This window comes from Ranitomeya variabilis, chromosome 4, assembly GCF_051348905.1.
Source record: "Ranitomeya variabilis isolate aRanVar5 chromosome 4, aRanVar5.hap1, whole genome shotgun sequence".
Lineage (NCBI taxonomy): Eukaryota > Metazoa > Chordata > Amphibia > Anura > Dendrobatidae > Ranitomeya > Ranitomeya variabilis.
Window position 1 is genome coordinate 102,846,984 of NC_135235.1, and position 19,874 is coordinate 102,866,857.

General features: G+C 42.9%; 1 protein-coding gene across 1 annotated transcript; it reads right to left on the bottom strand.

Annotated features, from left to right (window-relative positions):
- Positions 1-5,634: 5,634 nt before the first annotated feature.
- ATOH7 (atonal bHLH transcription factor 7) lies at positions 5,635-6,066 on the bottom strand. Its single transcript, XM_077255994.1, has one exon. The coding sequence runs from the start codon at positions 6,064-6,066 to the stop codon at positions 5,635-5,637; it is 432 nt and encodes a 143-aa protein (XP_077112109.1).
- Between the last annotated feature and the right edge of the window lie 13,808 nt (positions 6,067-19,874).

A 19,874-nucleotide genomic window follows, 5' to 3' on the forward strand; every position in this document is an offset into this window, starting at 1 on the left:
CTTACTGAGCGGTATGATGGCTAGACATTCCCATCTTGTTTGTACTTGCGTATAATTGTTTGTACAGCTGAACGAGGCACCTTCAGGTATCTTGAAATTGTACCCAAGGAAGAGCCAAACTTGTGCAAGTCCACAATTCTCTTCCTGAAATCTTGGATGATTTTTTTAGACTTTCCATGATGCTACACAAAGAAGCTGTGTGTGTTTCAGGTGTGCATTAAAATACATCCACAGGTGTGTCTCTAATTAACTCAGATGTTGCTAAAAAAACAAAAGAATCCCCCAAAAAAACAAATGTCCTCCAATCCAAAATAGTGTATCAAAGCAGGGTGTGACTATAACTAAAAATTAACTTTTAATATGTAATTTTTTTAAATGGTATTAACCAACACAGAAAAAAACATACATAAAGGACTCACAGAAAAATCACATTTATAGGGATGTAAGACCACATAATCCCCGAGATTTTTGTAAATTACAACTCCAAATGTCAATCTCTTAAGGGATAGGAACTCTCATCACATGAGATTCTTATAATGTAAACAATCAACAACCGCAGGTCTCTTATCCAAAATACCTTCTTGTTGAATACAGTTGCAGTAACAATGACAGGTGTATATAATTAGAACGATCTCACCTCTGAGCTTCCTCTCCTTGATATGAATAGGACCGCTCGATATTGGCACTGCATCCGGGAGGGGGGGCACATTCTGGCCACACACTCATCCGCCCACGCTGCCGAAAAAAATTAACCCCAAAATATAGAAACTATTTCCCTATGCGTTTCGTTATATTTCACTCATCAGGGGAAATTTATATGCTGTCCCTTCGACTCCACGGGGGACACCCAAGATAGGGGTAAAGAGGCAATAACATAACTTTTAGGCCACGTGCACACATTGTGTATTAGGTGAGTTTTTTACCTCAGTATTTATAAGCAAAAACCAAAAGATGGCGATAAATACAGAAGTGGTGACGTGTTTCTATTTATACTTTTCATCTGATTGTTCCACTACTGATTTTGTCTTATAAATACTGAGATAAAAAACTCACTAAATACTCAATGTAAACAAATGGCCTGGCTGTGCAATTAAAGATATGGTGAGAAAAAGCAAAAAAGAGTAATGGTGTTGTCCAGTGACTAGGATAACTGTTCTTGAACTAAATGTTTGGCCCCAATAAAATAAAAAGCCTATACTAACCTCCGATGCCGGCGCATCTCCCAGGGTTAACATCTGGTGACGAGGCTCTGGATTCTGCTTGGATCCTACTTCGACCGGCCCCAGATCCAACATGAAAACATTTTATCCATCGGTGCAAATGCTTTCCTCCTCTGGATTCTGGGAATCTTTGGAGCAGATCTATTGTGCCCATGGAGTAAAATGTGTGAACAGCTCTGGAGAATGGCCCATCTGTGGATCTCCACAATCAGTTAAGCGTTTGGAAATTTGTGACGTGGGGGGGGGGGAAACAAAAGTGATTGGGGTGCCTCCACTGAGGATTGTACTGTGTATGATGTTAAGGTGGAGGAAGAGGAGGAGAGGCTACTTGATGCAGCGCTTGCCATCAACTGGAGAATATGATCTTTCTGAACCTCATCTACAAGATGTACCGCTGTGCGGCTGCCAAACAAAGGGCGTTGAGTAGCCTGTCCAGTAACAGATGTTGTCAGTGGTTTTTACATAGGAGAAGACAGTATTTGTTCAGTTGGGCTTTCATTAACACCTAACCCACGTATGCGTCAAACACCAAGCCTATTCCCCCTTCCACCACAACCTCGCTTTTCACCACTCATATTGCATGTACCCTTCTCCTCTTTTAAGCTGCTGTTTCACAACCTTTGCTCTTTTAAGAGCAAATGGGGTTTCCTGATTCCTCACTGCAACACAGTTTTATCCCAAATGATTAGGACTATGAAATGAGGTCTAGTGCCTACACCAGAGTATTATCCCAAACTGTTTCAATTATGAAATGAAGTCTGCTGCCTGCACCTGATCATTAGGCCAAACAATTTGGATTATGAAATGAGGCCTGGTGACTGCAACACATTATTAACACAAAGGATGAAATGAGGCTTGGTGCCTGAACTACAGTATTATCCGAAACTATTTTGATTATGAAATGAGGTCTGGTATCTGAACCAGAGTATTATCCCAAACAATTTTGATTATGAAATGAGGCTTAGTGCCTGCAACACATTATTAGCACAAAAGATTTATAATATGAAATGAGGCCTGGTGCCTGCACCGGACTATGATCACAAATGCTTTTGATTATGAAATGAGGTCTGGTGCCTGCACCTGAGTATTATCCCAAACCGTTTTGATTATGAATTGAGGTCTGGTGCCAGCACCAGAGTATTATCCCAAATGATTTTGATTATGAAATGAGGTCTGGTGCCTGCAACACATTATTAGCACAAGGGATTTCTATTATGAAATGAGGTACGTTACCTGCACCAGACTATTATCCCAAACAATTTTGATGATGAAATGTTTGGTGCCTGCACCAGAGTATCATGCCAAATGATTTTGATTACAAAATTAAGATTATGAAATGAGGCCTTGTTCCTGAAATACATTATTAACACAAAGTATTTATATTATGAAATGAGGCCTACCTGGTGCCTGCACCACAGTATTATCCCAAACCATTTTAATCATGAAATTAGGTATGGTGCCTGCACCAAACTATTATCCCAAATGCTTTCGATTATGAAATGAGGTCTGGTGCCTGAACGAGAGTATTATCCTAAACTGTTTTGATTATAAAATGAGGTCTGGTGCCTACACCAGAGTATTATCTCAAATGATTTTGATTATGAAATGAGTTCTGGTGCCTGCAACACATTATTAGCACAAAGGATTTATATTATGAATTGAGGTCTGTTGCCCGCACCAGAGTATTATCCCAAATGATTTTGATTATGAAATGAGAATTGATACCTGCACCAAAGTATTATCCCAAACAATTTTGATTATGAAATGAGGACTGGTGCCTGCACTTAGATTAGCAAATACGGTCTCCTGGCTGAACCCCAATATTACTCCTAATGATTTTTAAGAGGTAATGTGGCCTTCTTATTCCTCACTGCAACACAGTTTTATCATAAATCAATAGGATTCGCAAATACAGCCTCCTGGCTGAACCCCAATATTAGGCCTAATGATTTTTAAAAGGAAATGTGGCTTTCTGATTCCTCACTGAAGCACAGTTTTATCCCAAACAATTTGGATTAGCAAACGGGGCCTCCTGAAACTGCAACACAGTTTTAGCATAATCTAGTTAGATTTCACACAAGACAGGATACTATCTAGCTAACTGATAAGTTCACTTTCAGCAGCATTAGCAGTAGTAGCCTCTCTGCACTGTGACACTGAGAAAATGGAGACAGCAACACAAGATGTCCGCTTTTTATATGGACAGGGACATGTGACTTCGGCAGCCAATAAAAGAAGACCTGACGTGTCATGACGTTGTGGATGGTTTCTGCACCTTGATTGGCTGCCGGAATGTATACACATTAAGTAATAAAAGAAAAAAAATTACACTCTGCAGCTCCTCTGACCTCGACAAACCTTGTCCCCTCATAAAACATGTCTAACCATCCTCCCCGCTCATCATACAGCATCACTATCCTACACAAAGTCAAAACAAAAGCATTAGTGGAAACGCGATCATTTACCAAACTGTGACCAAATTTTGCCAACTTTGAGTAAAAATGCTTGGGAAACCGAACACGAATTCAAATGTGCTACGTTCGTGTCAAATTTGATATTGGCGAACGTTTTCTGAACAAGTTCGCTCATCTCTACTCCTGGGCAGGGGAGGAAGAGAAACAGTATACAGACATTACAGCATGAGATCACAGCTGATTCTTTCTGTGAGGTAAAACATTTCCCTGACTGTTTTTAAACAATATTTTACCGCAAAGAATGAATCAGCTGTGATCCGCTGCTGTAATAACTGTATACTCTTGCTTCCTCCCCTGTCCAGGAGATGTGGTATGATCAGACCATGTTCCTGTATGGTCAGACACAGCCATTACACAGTACACAGCAGGGGCACATTTATAAGATTATCTTAGCACAGGGACATTTTTTTTAAACACATCCAATTATGGAACATATTTTTATTCCAAGATCTATGGATTAAAATTAAGTTTATTCGTGGGAAACCCCCTTTAATGTGGATGAGATTTTACCAACAGTCATCCACACAATGTGAGAAAAATTGACAGTGTAAAAAAATGAATTTTTTTAAAAGCAGCATATCACAATTTGTTCTGGCTTTCTAACACTGATTTCCTCATGTCCAATGCATACGGATAAATCGGCTACAAATGTGAATGAAAATCTGTTACAGCTGCACAAGTAGCACATTGCTGTAATTTTATTTTCCTAGTGGCTCTCCAGGGTTTAGGACTCTAAACGGGCATACATTTATTTTGTTGATCATGGACAGCGCTGTATCAAGGCTACAGGCAGCTTGTACATAGTCATCATGTGCACATGGACAGTATGTCATCACTGTAGGGAAAAAAGTAAAGATTCGAGTGGAATTGAGGGACTAAACAGGAAAATATATGTTACAACTTTATTTTATACTGTTTTCTAATTTTCTTAAAATATTGGAGATCTCCTTAACTCTGTAGAAGTCTTAGAAAAGTAGAGTACTGTTGATCTCCAACTTCTCCATTGTGAGGACCCTTGCAAACAACATCATCTAAGCATTTTGTAAGGTCTAATCAATCAATAAATCCTGTGTCAGCCTCTACAATGAATGGAGTCTAAAGTAGAAGGTCAGAACTTGCTTAGCAAATTGTTTATGTATAATATATATAATAATTATATATATATATGTATAATATATATATACATACATATGTACCGAACATATACTCCTTTAATCATCTATATTTCACTAAGAAAGAGAACATTTTATATACATAATGTCAACACAATTGTAAAAGGAGTTTATACCTATATGTATGTGAATGAACTCTCTTAATCATCTACTCATCTACATTTCACTAAGGGAAAGAATATATATATATCTATATATATATATATATATATATATATATATATATCTATCTATATATATATATATATATATATATATATATATATACATACATACTGTATATACACACACACTCCACTGTTTTCTGGCAATTTTGCATGCGTTGTATAAAAACGAAGCAAGGTATAAGGAACTATGTAACTAATTTTTATTTATGCACAAAATTAAAAAAAAAACAACATCAATTAGTGTAGGGTGGTCTAGTCATATACCATATGTTATAGCCAAATAAAGCTGAATGTGAATTTACAGTCATTCTGCCATACCCATATCCATTAAGAGCTGTTACATTGTAACTTACTATGAATGCAGTGGTAGCCTAGGTTTTACAGTGCTACTGCGTATATCTGCTAGATGCAAAAATATGTATCTTACATTACATGACTTTAAAATGTACATTTTGCCAACTTAACTTATAAACAAGTTTATTAGAAATAATCCCTTTAATGAAGATGCAAACAATGCTGGAATGTTCTCATAGTGAGGGTTCCTTGCCTTCATCACATACATCTCTGTTCACTTCTTATGCTTCATTTTCATCCAATTAGTTTAGTGGGAAAATGGTTCTGTAAGGAAGCGATCACATGCATCCGGAGAGCCAAATCCCAGGTAGTCCTGACAGTGGTCTTGTTGCAATTGTTCATAGTGCTGAAGTGTAGACCAGTCCTCTCCATCACTGTAGCTCTCTGCCTCTGAAAGGATCCTGTTCAGAGCCATGATGTAACTGAGTGCCATCTGTAGAGTCTCATACTTGGACAGTTTCTTGTCCTCTCCCCACTGTGGCACCACTTTTCTTAGGCTATCAAAAGCTGTGTTCAGTCCTTGCATCCTCCTCCTTTCCCTGGCATTGGCAGCCAGTCTCCTCTTTGTTAACCCTTTCACTCTGACTGGCATATTCCTGAGTGGACATTTTGGGGTTCCCTTAAGTTGTACCTGGCAATCATCAGCGGAATCTTCGTCAGGCGTAGTAGCAGACTTCATATCTTTACCCCAAAAGAGAAGTGAATCACTGGAGTTGGAGATGAACAGCTTGAAATGCCTTAAAACATCATGAAGATCCTTGTGTGCGATAATCCTTGGCTTGCAGGTCTAGGCTAGAAATGTGAATTTTCTAGGTCCTCATCTCTGATAAGGCATCAGCCACTGCTTAGAAAACTCACAGTGGACCACATACCTTCATTAATAATTTTAACATTCAGTCTGCAAAAGTCCAGCATTTATATAGTGTATGTTGGGGGCTAAACAGATGGTGGCAGGTGGGCAGGCGTCCCTAAGCTCCCATACCAGCTCATTACCACCCTGGGAACTATATGCTAGGATTCTGGGAAATCTATCAAATCTGTAAGTCTAAAGCATGTATCTACTGGAACGTTTACGTGATGCTACCAAGGCAAGATTTGACCATCTGTACTGATGCTACTGGTACAACACAGTCAGTGAATATTCATTAATAGCTAATAATTTCTCCAACCTTCTGTGCAGGCCCTCTGGTTCTATTGTTCTGTACCTCTGATTACAGTGCACTGCTCGTGTGAGGCTTAGATCCACTGTATAATGGACATGGTCAATGCATAGAAAGGGTAAACCCTGTGTGTGTTGTGACACGGTATGCATTTATGTGCCCACAATGAAAATATTCATTGTAATTATGGCACTTTCTGTCTGTGATATTCTGGTAAGATATCACATGGAATATACATATTTACACTGAATAGTTATTAGGTCTTGTAATTATTTACGTCTTAATTGAGACATCAGGACTATTATCGCCAGCCGGACTCCCAAGCACTGAAGTTTAGTAAACAGATCATTAGCCCTTAGAGAAGATGTAACATGTGAAATGAGGCTCGATAATCCCACAACAATAGATTCACTTGAGGAATAATTGACTCCAATAAGACAGATGTTCAATTGAGGTCATTAATCAGATGCTCGGCTCTATACGCCACAAGTAGCATTCTAGATCATTTGCTCTTCTACATGCAAAAATATCATTGTTTTAACCTTTATTATTAAATACCAATCTTACAAATATATCCCACAGCAAGGAATTGGTGCTCATATGAGAAATATGCAGACAACTACTTATAAGGAAAGGAGTGCAGGACTCAAGATATTGAAATCAATAAAAATCACTTTTATTGAAAAACAAGTTTATAAAAAGCAAAATAAAAAAACGCACAGGCTCTGGTTGTTTCTCAGTAATTGCCGATGATCGTTATTGGTTCTTCTTTATTAGCTAGTGTTCTGGGTTTTCACTTTGGTTTTCATTTGGGTTTCATGCTGTTAGCTTTGCATTTACTCTATATCGTCTGCATCACCGGACGTCAGTAATCCTGAGACGGCTCTGTAAAGCCCCCCTCACCTTCAGGAGTGGTTGAAGAATATCCCGGCCCTTAAGGACTTGCCTAGTAATGGTGGCTTGCGCAAAGTGCGTCTGAGATTGCACTTTTGCTGGTTCAATGGGATTCCCTACAGAGTAGTTATTCCTGTGCATGACAGCAATATATACAGACTGCAGGGAATATATACCGTATATATTTATATTTTATATTCACTGGTAAAGTACTGGATGGGAGATATGTATAATTTAGATTGTTTCGGGTCCCTGTTTATTCTATAGCTATAGCGCTTGCCAAATAAGCTGCAGAGGGAACCCGGATACCTGGAGCGTTCCGGCTGATCAAGTGATCGGCGCCACAGCTGCCTGAGTTGCTACTGTGTCACAGTCACAGCACATGCATGGACGGCCTGTTTGTTGGGCTCTCCATGCATGTGCTATGACAGTGAAACAGCGGCAACACATGCAGCTGAGGTGCGGATCACCTGATCAGCTGGCATGTGCCATGTATCCGGGTTCTCTCTGCAGCTGATTCGGCAAGCGCTATAGCTTGCCGAATTCGCTCAACTCTAATTGTTAGCTTTAGTGATATGAACAGTGATACTTTTTTGCAATCAGCTGAAGATTGGGTAGAAGGCTGTTCACCATATCTCCACCCCAGGATAAATAGTCAGCCTACTGAGTCATTCAGTGTTGGGTGTGCCTGGAGATGTGAGCACCAGTGTTTTGTGTGAAGATAAGGGAAGTTGAACCTTTTTTTTCCCCTATGTTCGTTTTCTGAGCGGACTTGGTCTTGATCCCTGCAACAGCATCGACTGGTTAGGCCAGAAAGGCCATATTTACGTTGCTAACCCTGCCTGGTTTATGTTGTACCTAAATAAACCAGTGAAAAATGTAAAGAGACAGCATTCCCGTGGCTACCTAAATGAGCAGCCGAGAATATATACCACTCTAAATATATATATATATATATATATATATATATATATATATATATATATATATATATTAGGGTGCCACGGAGAAATGAACTTTGCAAATTGGTAAGTCTTACCCCTCAAGTTTGTTCCTTTTGGCATAAGGATTCACCATGTAAAATATGTTGACATTAAATTTAGATTTACCACTTGCTCAAGGCATGTGCAATATTCCATTTTTCTCATTTTCCACAATATTCAAAACACAATAACCACTCAGTTTGTCATCATATCTTTAACTGGATATACTATTTATAATTCAAAAAACATAGAATGGCAGTAAGCATTCTATTACAGTAAAATATGCATTACACAATTATGCACTTTGTACATGTATCAGTACTTAGTAGCAGTGTAGCAGTCAGTTCAGTTTTTCGCGTAAATATAATTAATCTGATCTGTAAACGGCATAACATACCATACATAACGCGGGATATGCATGACGATAAATACTAAACAAACATTTAAAACTGCAATATGATGTGCAGGAGAAAAGAGCGCAGGCGCCGGCTCATTTCAAAACAGCGCTGAGGAGGCGGCGCCCGGCGCCAAGAAGACTTGAGTGACGGCTGTGTGGCGTATGCAGCAGGGGGGGAAAGGCCTGCCTCCTTGATTGAAGAAAGGTATTTTCTGACAAATTACAAAACGGATTATTTCTGCAGTTACAGCACCCAGAACTAAAAGAGCCACCTTGTCAGAATGCAGCATTACTGCTGCACAAGGTGGCTCTTTTAGTTTCAAACGCCTGAGGGGGGTGACAGGTTCCCTTTAACAAAAAGTATAAAACAACTGAAATTATGTCTTATATTCTAGGTTCTTCAAAGTAGCCACCTTTTGCTTTGATGACTGATTTGCACACTCTTGGCATTCTCTTGATGAGATTCAAGAGGTAGTCACCGGGAATGGTCTTCCAACAATCTTGAAGGAGTTCCCAGAGATGCTTAGCACTTATTGGCCCTTTTGCCTTCACTCTGCGGTCCAGCTCACCCCAAACCATCTCGATTGGGTTCAGATCTGGTGACTGTGGAGGCCAGGTCATCTGGCGTAGCACCGCATCACTCTCCCTCTTGGTCAAATAGCCCTTACACAGTCTGGAGGTGTGTTTGGGGTCATTGTCCTGTTGAAAAATAAATGATGGTCCAACTAAACGCAAACCGGATGGAATAGCATGCTGTGGTAGCCATGCTCGTTCAGTATGCCTTCAATTTTGAATAAATCCCCAACAGTGTCACCAGCAAAGCACCCCCACACCATCACACCTCCTCCTCCATGCTTCATGATGGGAACCAGGCATGTAGAGTCCATCCGTTCACCTTTTCTGCGCCGCACAAAGACACAGTGGTTGGAACCAAAGATCTCAAATTTGGAATCATCAATACAAAGCACAGATTTCCACTGGTCTAATGTCCATTCCTTGTGTTCTTTAGCCCAAACAATTCTCTTCTGCCTGTCCTTAGCAGTGGTTTCCTAGCAGTTATTTTACCTTGAAGGCCTGCTGCACAAAGTCTCCTCTTAAGGGCTCTTTCTCACTTGCGAGAAATATGTCCAAGTCTCGCAGGTTAAAACCCGGCTCTGGCGCCAGCACTCCAAAGCAGAGCGTGCAGCTCCATGTACTGCTGTTCGGCTGCATGCTCCGCTCTGGAGTGCTGGCACCAGAGCCGGGTTTTAACCTGCGAGACTCGGACGTATTTCTCGCAAGTGAGGAGCCCTAACAGAGATGTGTCTGCTGCTAGAACTCTGTGTGGCATTGACCTGGTCTCTAATCTGAGCTGCTGTTAACCTGCGATTTCTGAGGCTGGTGACTCGGATAAACTTATTCTCAGAAGCAGAGGTGACTCTTGGTCTTCCTTTCCTGGGGCGGTCCTCATGTGAACCAGTTTCTTTGTAGCGCTTGATGGTTTTTGCCACTGCACTTGGGGACACTTTCAAAGTTTTCCCAATTTTTCGGACTGACTGACCTTCATTTCTTAAAATAATGATGGCCACTTGCTTTTCTTTACTTAGCTGCTTTTTTCTTGCCATAATACAAATTCTAACAGTCTATTCAGTAGGACTATCAGCTGTGTATCCACCAGACTTCTGCACAACACAACTGATGGTCCCAACCCCATTTATAAGGCAAGAAATCCCACTTATTAAACCTGACAGGGCACACCTGTGAAGTGAAAACCATTCCCGGTGACTACCTCTTGAAGCTCATCAAGAGAATGCCAAGAGTGTGCAAAGCAATCATCAAAGCAAAAGGTGGCTACTTTGAAGAACCTAGAATATAAGACATACTAGATGGTGGCCAGATTTTAACGTATCGGGTATTCTAGAATATGTAGGTAGTATATAGCACAGGCTACGTACTATATTGCACAGTGACGTAGTATATAACACAACCGACGTAGTATATAACATAGCTACATAGTATATAACAGAGCTACGTAGTATGTAACACAGTGTCTGTAGTATATAGCAGAGCTACATAGTATATAACACAGCCACGTAGTATATAACATAGCTATGTAGTGTATTGCACAGGTATGTAGTATATTGGTCAGCCACGTAGTATATAGCAGAGCCACGTAGTATATAACATAGCCACATAGTATATTGTAGAGCCACGTAGTATATTGCACAGGCACGTAGTATATTGCACAGCCACGTAGTATATAACACAGTCACGTAGTGTATTGCACAGCTACGTAGTGTATTGCACAGCTATGTAGTATATTGGTCAGCGACATAGTATATAGCAGCCACGTAGTATATAACATAGCCACGTAGTATATTGCACAGCCACGTAGTATATAACAGAGCCACGTAGTATATTGCACAGTCAGCGTAGTATATAACAGAACCGACACAGGCACATAGTATATTGCACAGCTACGTAGTATATAACACAGAGCACGTAGTATATAGCAATGTGGGCACTATATGCGTGGGTAAAAAAGACTTAAAATAAAAAATAAACATATACTCACCTTCCGAAGGCCCCTTGAAGTCCTGGCGCCTGTGTGCTGTGCACGCGGCAGCTTCCGGTCCCAGGGTTGGTATGAGCGCAGGATGTTGTGAAATTGGATTTTGGGCTCCCCCGGTGGCCACTGGTGGAATTGAACTGGTGTGCATCATCCTCTCTGTTCACCTGTTTCCATCAGGATGTGGGAGTCGCTATTTAGCCTTGCTCCTCTGTCACTTCCATGCCGGTCAACATTGTAATCAGAAGCCTTTCTGTGCATGTTCCTGCTGCTAGACAACTCCCAGCTAAGTTGGACTTAGTCCTTGTTTGTTTTTGCATTTTGTTCCAGTTCACAGCTGTAGTTTCGTTTCTGTGTCTGGAAAGCTCTTGTGATCTGAAATTGCCACTCTGATGTTATGAGTTAATACTAGAGTCTTAAAGTAATTTCAGGATGGTATTTTGATAGGGTTTTCAGCTGACCATGAAAGTGCCCTTTCTGTCTTCCTGCTATCTAGTAAGCGGACCTCAATTTTGCTAAACCTATTTTCATACTACGTTTGTCATTTCATCTAAAATCACCGCCAATATTTGTGGGGGCCTCTGTCTGCCTTTCGGGGAAATTTCTCTAGAGGTGAGCCAGGACTATATTTTCCTCTGCCAGGATTAGTTAGTCCTCCGGCCGGCGCTGGGCGTCTAGGGATAAAATGCAGGCTACGCTACCCGGCTACTGTTAGTTGTGCGGCAGGTTTAGTTCATGGTCAGTTTAGTTTCCATCCTTCCAAGAGCTAGTTCGTATGTTTGCTGGGCTATGTTCTCTTGCCATTGAGAACCATAACAGTTTGACCGGCCTAAAAGGGTTAAATTAATTGACAGAGAAAGGAGAGAAAAGAGAAGTCTGCTGAAGATTTTTTTTTTTTTTTTTCTCAGTTCTGAGTGTGCTTGTAATTGAATCTCTTGCAAGTCTGCCTATATTGCAGCCTTTCTCTCTCTCTCTCCTTCTAATCCTGGAATGGCTCTGTGTTCACCTGTTTAAAATGGATATTCAGAGTTTAGCTGCAGGTTTGAATAATCTCACCACGAAAGTTCAAAACTTACAAGATTTTGTTGTTCATGTTCCTATATCTGAACCTAGAATTCCTTTGCCTGAATTTTTCTCGGGGAATAGATCTTGCTTTCAAAATTTCAAAAATAATTGCAAGTTGTTTTTGTCCCTGAAATCTCGCTCTGCTGGAGATCCTGCTCAGCAGGTCAGGATTGTAATTTCTTTGCTCCGGGGCGACCCTCAGGATTGGGCTTTTGCATTGGCTCCAGGGGATCCTGCGTTGCTCAATGTGGATGCGTTTTTTCTGGCCTTGGGGTTGCTTTATGAGGAACCTCAGTTAGAACTTCAGGCGGAAAAGGCCTTGATGTCCCTATCTCAGGGGCAAGACGAAGCTGAAATATACTGCCAGAAATTCCGTAAATGGGCTGTGCTTACTCAGTGGAATGAGTGCGCCCTGGCGGCGAATTTCAGAGAGGGTCTCTCTGATGCCATTAAGGATGTTATGGTGGGGTTCCCTGTGCCTGCGGGTCTGAATGAGTCCATGACAATGGCTATCCAGATCGATAGGCGTCTGCGGGAGCGCAAACCTGTGCACCATTTGGCGGTGTCTACTGAGAAGACGCCAGAGAATATGCAATGTGATAGAATTCTGTCCAGAAGTGAACGGCAGAATTTTAGACGAAAAAATGGGTTGTGCTTCTATTGCGGTGATTCAACTCATGTTATATCAGCATGCTCTAAGCGTACTAAGAAGCTTGATAAGTCTGTTTCAATTGGCACTTTACAGTCTAAGTTTATTCTATCTGTGACCCTGATTTGTTCTTTATCATCTATTACCGCGGATGCCTATGTCGACTCTGGCGCCGCTTTGAGTCTTATGGATTGGTCCTTTGCCAAACGCTGTGGGTATGATTTGGAGCCTCTTGAAACTCCTATACCCCTGAAGGGGATTGACTCCACCACATTGGCTAGCAATAAACCACAATACTGGACACAAGTAACTATGCGGATTAATCCGGATCACCAGGAGATTATTCGCTTTCTTGTGCTGTATAACCTACATGATGTGTTGGTGCTTGGATTGCCATGGCTGCAATCTCATAACCCAGTCCTTGACTGGAAAGCTATGTCTGTGTTAAGCTGGGGATGTAAGGGGACGCATGGGGACGTACCTGTGGTTTCCATTTCATCATCTATTCCCTCTGAGATTCCTGAATTCTTGACTGAATATCGTGACGTTTTTGAAGAACCTAAGCTTGGTTCATTACCTCCGCACCGGGAGTGCGATTGTGCCATAGATTTGATTCCGGGTAGTAAATACCCTAAGGGTCGTTTATTTAATCTGTCTGTGCCTGAACATGCTGCTATGCGAGAATATATAAAGGAGTCCTTGGAAAAGGGACATATTCGTCCTTCGTCATCTCCCTTAGGAGCCGGTTTTTTCTTTGTGGCTAAGAAAGATGGCTCTTTGAGGCCATGCATTGATTATCGGCTTTTGAATAAAATCACGGTTAAATATCAATATCCGTTGCCACTGCTGACTGATTTGTTTGCTCGCATAAAGGGGGCCAAGTGGTTCTCTAAGATAGATCTTCGTGGGGCGTATAATTTGGTGCGAATTAAGCAGGGGGATGAGTGGAAAACCGCATTTAATACGCCCGAGGGCCACTTTGAGTATTTGGTGATGCCTTTTGGTCTTTCAAATGCCCCTTCAGTCTTTCAGTCCTTTATGCATGACATTTTCCGTGATTATTTGGATAAATTTATGATTGTGTATCTGGATGATATTTTGATTTTTTCGGATGACTGGGACTCTCATGTCCAGCAGGTCAGGAGGGTTTTTCAGGTTTTGCGGTCTAATTCCTTGTGTGTGAAGGGTTCTAAGTGCGTTTTTGGGGTTCAAAAGATTTCCTTTTTGGGATATATTTTTTCCCCCTCTTCCATCGAGATGGATCCTGTCAAGGTTCAGGCTATTTGTGATTGGACGCAACCCTCTTCTCTTAAGAGTCTTCAGAAATTTTTGGGCTTTGCTAACTTTTATCGTCGATTTATTGCTGGTTTTTCTGATGTTGTTAAACCATTGACTGATTTGACTAAGAAGGGTGCTGATGTTGCTGATTGGTCCCCTGCTGCTGTGGAGGCCTTTCGGGAGCTTAAGCGCCGCTTTTCTTCCGCCCCTGTGTTGCGTCAGCCTGATGTTGCTCTTCCTTTTCAGGTTGAGGTCGACGCTTCTGAAATCGGAGCTGGGGCGGTTTTGTCGCAGAGAAGTTCCGATTGCTCCGTGATGAGACCTTGTGCTTTTTTCTCGCGTAAATTTTCGCCCGCCGAGCGGAATTATGATGTTGGGAATCGGGAGCTTTTGGCCATGAAGTGGGCTTTTGAGGAGTGGCGTCATTGGCTTGAGGGGGCTAGACATCAGGTGGTGGTATTGACTGACCACAAAAATCTAATTTATCTTGAGTCCGCCAGACGCCTGAATCCTAGACAGGCGCGCTGGTCGTTGTTTTTCTCTCGGTTTAATTTTGTGGTGTCCTACCTGCCGGGTTCTAAGAATGTTAAGGCGGATGCCCTTTCTAGGAGTTTTGAGCCTGACTCCCCTGGTAATTCTGAACCTACAGGTATCCTTAAGGATGGAGTGATATTGTCTGCCGTTTCTCCAGACCTGCGGCGGGCCTTGCAGGAGTTTCAGGCGGATAGACCTGATCGTTGCCCACCTGGTAGACTGTTTGTTCCTGATGATTGGACCAGTAAAGTCATTTCTGAGGTTCATTCTTCTGCGTTGGCAGGTCATCCTGGAATCTTTGGTACCAGGGATTTGGTGGCAAGGTCCTTCTGGTGGCCTTCCCTGTCTCGAGATGTGCGAGGCTTCGTGCAGTCTTGTGACGTTTGTGCTCGGGCCAAGCCTTGTTGTTCTCGGGCTAGTGGATTGTTGTTGCCCTTGCCTATCCCGAAGAGGCCCTGGACGCACATCTCGATGGATTTTATTTCGGATCTTCCTGTTTCTCAGAAGATGTCTGTCATCTGGGTGGTGTGTGATCGTTTCTCTAAGATGGTCCATTTGGTTCCCCTGCCTAAGTTGCCTTCTTCTTCCGAGTTGGTTCCTCTGTTTTTTCAAAATGTGGTCCGTTTGCATGGTATTCCGGAGAATATCGTTTCTGACAGAGGTACCCAATTCGTGTCTAGATTTTGGCGAGCATTCTGTGCTAGGATGGGCATAGATTTGTCTTTCTCGTCTGCTTTCCATCCTCAGACTAATGGCCAGACCGAGCGGACGAATCAGACCTTGGAGACATATTTGAGGTGTTTTGTGTCTGCAGATCAGGATGATTGGGTTGCTTTTTTGCCTTTAGCGGAGTTTGCCCTCAATAATCGGGCCAGTTCTGCCACCTTGGTGTCTCCCTTTTTCTGTAATTCGGGGTTTCATCCTCGATTTTCTTCTGGTCAGGTGGAATCTTCGGATTGTCCTGGAGTGGATGCTGTGGTGGAGAGGTTGCATCAGATTTGGGGGCAGGTAGTGGACAATTTGAAGTTGTCCCAGGGGAAGACTCAGCTTTTTGCCAACCGCCGGCGTCGGGTTGGTCCTCGGCTTTGTGTTGGGGACTTGGTGTGGTTGTCTTCTCGTTTTGTCCCTATGAGGGTTTCTTCTCCCAAGTTTAAGCCTCGGTTCATCGGCCCGTACAAGATATTGGAGATTCTTAACCCTGTGTCCTTCCGTTTGGACCTCCCTGCATCTTTTTCTATTCATAATGTTTTTCATCGGTCATTATTGCGCAGGTATGAGGTACCGGTTGTGCCTTCCGTTGAGCCTCCTGCTCCGGTGTTGGTTGAGGGCGAGTTGGAGTACGTTGTGGAAAAAATCTTGGACTCCCGTGTTTCCAGACGGAAACTCCAGTATCTGGTCAAATGGAAGGGATACGGTCAGGAGGATAATTCTTGGGTGACTGCCTCTGATGTTCATGCCTCCGATTTGGTCCGTGCCTTTCATAGGGCTCATCCTGATCGCCCTGGTGGTTCTGGTGAGGGTTCGGTGCCCCCTCCTTGAGGGGGGGGGTACTGTTGTGAAATTGGATTTTGGGCTCCCCCGGTGGCCACTGGTGGAATTGAACTGGTGTGCATCATCCTCTCTGTTCACCTGTTTCCATCAGGATGTGGGAGTCGCTATTTAGCCTTGCTCCTCTGTCACTTCCATGCCGGTCAACATTGTAATCAGAAGCCTTTCTGTGCATGTTCCTGCTGCTAGACAACTCCCAGCTAAGTTGGACTTAGTCCTTGTTTGTTTTTGCATTTTGTTCCAGTTCACAGCTGTAGTTTCGTTTCTGTGTCTGGAAAGCTCTTGTGATCTGAAATTGCCACTCTGATGTTATGAGTTAATACTAGAGTCTTAAAGTAATTTCAGGATGGTATTTTGATAGGGTTTTCAGCTGACCATGAAAGTGCCCTTTCTGTCTTCCTGCTATCTAGTAAGCGGACCTCAATTTTGCTAAACCTATTTTCATACTACGTTTGTCATTTCATCTAAAATCACCGCCAATATTTGTGGGGGCCTCTGTCTGCCTTTCGGGGAAATTTCTCTAGAGGTGAGCCAGGACTATATTTTCCTCTGCCAGGATTAGTTAGTCCTCCGGCCGGCGCTGGGCGTCTAGGGATAAAATGCAGGCTACGCTACCCGGCTACTGTTAGTTGTGCGGCAGGTTTAGTTCATGGTCAGTTTAGTTTCCATCCTTCCAAGAGCTAGTTCGTATGTTTGCTGGGCTATGTTCTCTTGCCATTGAGAACCATAACAGCAGGACCTGTGATGACGTAGCGGTCACATGACTCTGACGTCATGGCAGGTCCTTCTCGCATAGCATCCTTGGCACCGGAATCTGCCGCTTGCACTGCCGAGGACAGCCGCGACGTCGGAAGGTGAGAATAACATTTTTTTATTATTATTATTATTTGTAACATTAGATCTTTTTACTATTGATGCTGCATACGCAGCATCAATAGTAAAAAGTTGGCCACACAGGGTTAATAGCTGCGTTAACGGAGTGCGTTACACTGCGGTCCGTTAATGCTGGCATTAACCCTGTGTGAGCACTCAGCGCTGACTGCAGGGCAGTAAAGCAGCGGCCATTTCGCTGCCAGACTATGGCCGTCGCTGATTGGTCGTGGCAATGGTCGTGGGCGTTTTACCACGACCAATCAGCGACTTGGATTTCCATGACAGACAGAGGCCGCAACCAATGAATATCCGTGACAGACAGACAGAAGGACAGACAGAAAGACGGAAGTGACCCTTAGACAACTATATAGTAGATTTTCAGTTGTTTCACACTTTTTTGTTAAGTATATAATTCCACATGTGTTAATTCATAGTTCTGATGCCTTCAGTGTGAATGTACAATTTTCATAGTCATGTAAATACAGAAAAATCTTGAAATGAGAAGGTGTGTCCAAACGTTTGGTCTGTAGTTTGTGTGTGTGTGTGTGTGTATGTGTGTGTGTGTGTGTATGTGTGTGTGGTCTTTCAGAAAAGTAATAGACATAATAAATATCCAGTAGTAATAATGCTGCCTCACCTGTACAAACACACCTGACACGTTTTACAATATGCTTTGTCAGGGGGCTGTCACTAGTAGGGTTGAGCGAAACGGGTCGGCCATTTTCAGAAGTCGCCGACTTTTGGCAAAGTCGGGTTTCATGAAACCCGACCCGACCCCTGTGTGGGGTCGGCCATGAGGTCGGCTGTTATGACCCCAATGGCAGAGGGTCTCAGGAATAATGCTAAGTCAGTAAATACAGAAAACCAGCTCATAGGGCAGTGGTAACTGGGCTGACCATATAACTAATCCTAGCACCACAAATACCAGCAGCCGGGGAACGTTCCGACATTGATCCTAGACGTCTCGCGCCAGCCGGAGAGCTAACTACCCCTAGAAGGGAAAAGAAAGACTTTTCTTGCCTCCAGAGGAAATACCCCAAAAAGTTGGATAGAAGCCCCCCACAAATAATAACGGTGAGGTAAGAGGAAAAGACAAACATAAGAATGAGCTAGGAATTTAGCAAAGAGAGGCCCACTAGCTAATAGCAGAATATAGAAAGATAACTTATATGGTCAGCAAAAAATCCTATCAAAAATATCCACACTGGAAATTCAAGAACCCCCGAACTGTCTAACGGCCCAGGGGGAGAACACCAGCCCCCTAGAGCTTCCAGCAAGGTCAGGAATCACATTTAGTACAAGCTGGACAAAAATGATAGCAAACAAATAACCCAAAAAACAAAGAAGCAAGACTTAGCTTAATTTAGCACGAACCAGGACCAGCAAACAGGAGCAAACAGAATGTGTCTGATAACACCGATGCCAGGCACTGGACTAAGGTTCCAGGAGGTTTATATAGCAACACCCCTGAAGTAACGACCCAGCTGGGTGCAGACAGAGGGAAGGAAATCCCAGAGTCATATCACTAGTAACCACTAGAGGGAGCCAAAAAAGTCTAATTCACAACAGTACCCCCCCCTTAAGGAGGGGTCACCGAACCCTCACCAAGACCACCAGGGCGATCAGGATGAGCAGCGTGAAAGGCACGAACCAAATCGGCCGCATGCACATCAGAGGCAACCACCCAGGAATTATCCTCCTGACCATAACCCTTCCACTTGACCAAATACTGAAGCCTCCGCCTGGAGAGACGAGAATCCAAGATCTTCTCCACCACGTACTCCAACTCGCCCTCAACCAACACCGGAGCAGGAGGCTCAGCAGAAGGAACCACAGGCACAACGTAGCGTCGTAACAAAGACCTATGGAACACGTTATGAATGGCAAACGAAACCGGAAGATCCAAGCGAAAGGACACAGGATTAAGGATTTCCAATATCTTGTAAGGACCGATGAAGCGAGGCTTAAATTTAGGAGAGGAGACCTTCATAGGAACAAATCGAGAAGACAGCCACACCAAATCCCCAACACGAAGTCGGGGACCCACACCGCGGCGGCGGTTGGCAAAACGCTGAGCCTTCTCCTGTGACAATTTTAAGTTGTCCACCACATGATTCCAGATCTGCTGCAACCTATCCACCACAGAATCTACTCCAGGACAGTCAGAAGGCTCCACATGTCCCGAGGAAAAACGAGGATGGAAACCAGAGTTGCAGAAAAATGGCGAAATCAAAGTAGGGGAACTAGCCCGATTATTTAGGGCAAACTCAGCCAACGGCAAGAAGGTCACCCAATCATCCTGATCTGCCGAAACAAAACACCTCAAGTAAGCTTCCAGAGTCTGATTAGTTCGCTCAGTTTGTCCATTAGTCTGAGGATGAAAGGCAGACGAGAACAATAAATCAATGCCCATCCTAGCACAAAAGGATCGCCAGAACCTGGAAACAAACTGGGATCCTCTGTCAGACACAATATTCTCAGGAATGCCGTGTAAACGAACCACATTCTGAAGGAACACAGGAACCAGATCGGAAGAGGAAGGCAGCTTAGGCAAAGGC

What these genes read in the sequence shown, in the direction of transcription:
- ATOH7 (XM_077255994.1), bottom strand. Translation starts at nt 6,066, where the DNA reads ATGAAGTCTGCTACTACGCCTGACGAAGATTCCGCTGATGATTGCCAG.